At 71.2% G+C, this 1537-nt stretch overlaps 1 protein-coding gene across 1 annotated transcript; it reads left to right on the top strand.

Moving 5' to 3' along the window:
- Positions 1 to 31: 31 nt before the first annotated feature.
- On the top strand, positions 32 to 1529 carry LOC146600729 (ankyrin repeat domain-containing protein 13B-like; the record flags this gene model as incomplete). Its single annotated transcript, XM_085318832.1, has 7 exons — positions 32 to 221; positions 326 to 392; positions 481 to 562; positions 645 to 709; positions 793 to 923; positions 1082 to 1239; positions 1366 to 1529. Coding segments are annotated over 7 exons (857 nt in total), but the record flags the coding sequence as incomplete, so codon positions are not given.
- Between the last annotated feature and the right edge of the window lie 8 nt (positions 1530 to 1537).

Here is a 1537-nt window from a genome sequence, read left to right as displayed (position 1 = left end):
CGCGCGCCCTGACCCGGGCCCGCCCCCGCAGACACCAGCGCGGTGGTGATGGAGATCGACCACGACCGGCGGGTGGTTTACTCSGAGACGCTGGCCCTGGCCAGCCACGACCAGGAGGTGCTGCTGGCTGCTGTGCAGCCCACCGAGGAGCAGGTGATGGGGCGGCTCACGGCGCCCGTCGTCACCACGCAGCTCGACACCAAGAACATCGCCTTCGAGAGGTGGGACCCGCGGCGGGGGCCGGGCGCCGGGCGGGTGTCCCGGGCAGGGCTGCCCGGCCCGAGGGAGACCCCCCCCCTTCATGGCTGCCTTGTGCCGCCCCCAGGAACAAGTCCGGGATCCTGGGCTGGAGGAGCGAGAAGACGGAGATGGTGAACGGGTATGAGGCCAAGGTGAGGGGCAGGCGGTGGGCAGGGCTTGGACCGTCGGGGGGCTTGCTGGGGGAAATTGCGCTCTCTGGCATGGGTGCTCCTCGCCCAGGTCTACGGCGCGTCCAACGTGGAGCTGATCACGCGGACGCGGACCGAGCACCTCTCGGACCAGCATAAGGGCAAGAGCAAAGGTGGGGCCGTGCCGTGCCGGGGGCCGTGCCGGGGCCGTGCCGGGGCCGCGCCGGCTCCACGGCTCATGCGCATCTCCCGCAGGCAGCAAGACCCCGCTGCAGTCCTTCCTGGGCATCGCCGAGCAGCACGTGGGGCCCAACAACGGGGTGAGCGCGCCGGCCGGGGGACACGTGGGGCTGCGGCAGCCGCAGCCGTGCCCGTGCCGACCCGCGCCGCCGTGTCCCCGCAGACGCTGATCACGCAGACGCTGAGCCACGCCAACCCCACCGCCATCACGCCCGAGGAGTACTTCAACCCCAACTTCGAGCTGGGCAACAGGGACATGGGGCGGCCCATGGAGCTCACCACCAAGACGCAGAAGTGAGGAGGCGAGCGGGGCTCGTGGCCCACCGCGGCGGCGGCGTGGGGGGTCCAGGAGGGCAGCGTGCTCCCCCCCCCCCCGGTGCAGCCTCCCCGGGGAGAGGCCGGGGGTGGCGGGCCGGTGGCCGCCCCCAGCCTGGCGCCTCGTCCGCGTGCAGGTTCAAGGCGAAGCTGTGGCTGTGCGAGGACCACCCGCTGTCGCTGTGCGAGCAGGTCGCCCCCATCATCGACCTCATGGCCATAAGCAACGCGCTCTTCGCCAAGCTGCGGGACTTCATCACGCTGCGCCTCCCGCCTGGCTTCCCCGTCAAGATCGGTGCGGGCGGGCGGGCGCCGGGCCCCGGCCCCGAAGCGGGGAGCGCTGCCGCCCGCTCCTCCCCGCACCTGCCTCAGCCCCGTTTTTTATCCCCCCATCTATTTATTTATTTTTTTTTTTTGGAAGAAATCCCCATCTTCCACATCCTCAACGCCCGCATCACCTTCGGCAACCTCAACGGGTGCGACGAGCCCGTCAGCTCCCTGCGCCAGAGCCCCAGCAGCGAGGCGCCCTCGCCCAGCAGCGACTCCTCCAGCGTCAGCAGCTCCAGCTCCCTGAGTGCGTGGGGGGCGGCGGG

This window comes from Rhea americana, unplaced genomic scaffold (genome assembly GCF_003343005.1).
Source record: "Rhea americana isolate MKP2758 unplaced genomic scaffold, rheAme1 scaffold_1176, whole genome shotgun sequence".
In the NCBI taxonomy this organism is placed as follows: Eukaryota; Metazoa; Chordata; class Aves; order Rheiformes; family Rheidae; genus Rhea; species Rhea americana.
The sequence above is the reverse complement of the archived record's forward strand: the minus strand, read 5'-3'. Positions and strand labels throughout refer to the sequence as shown.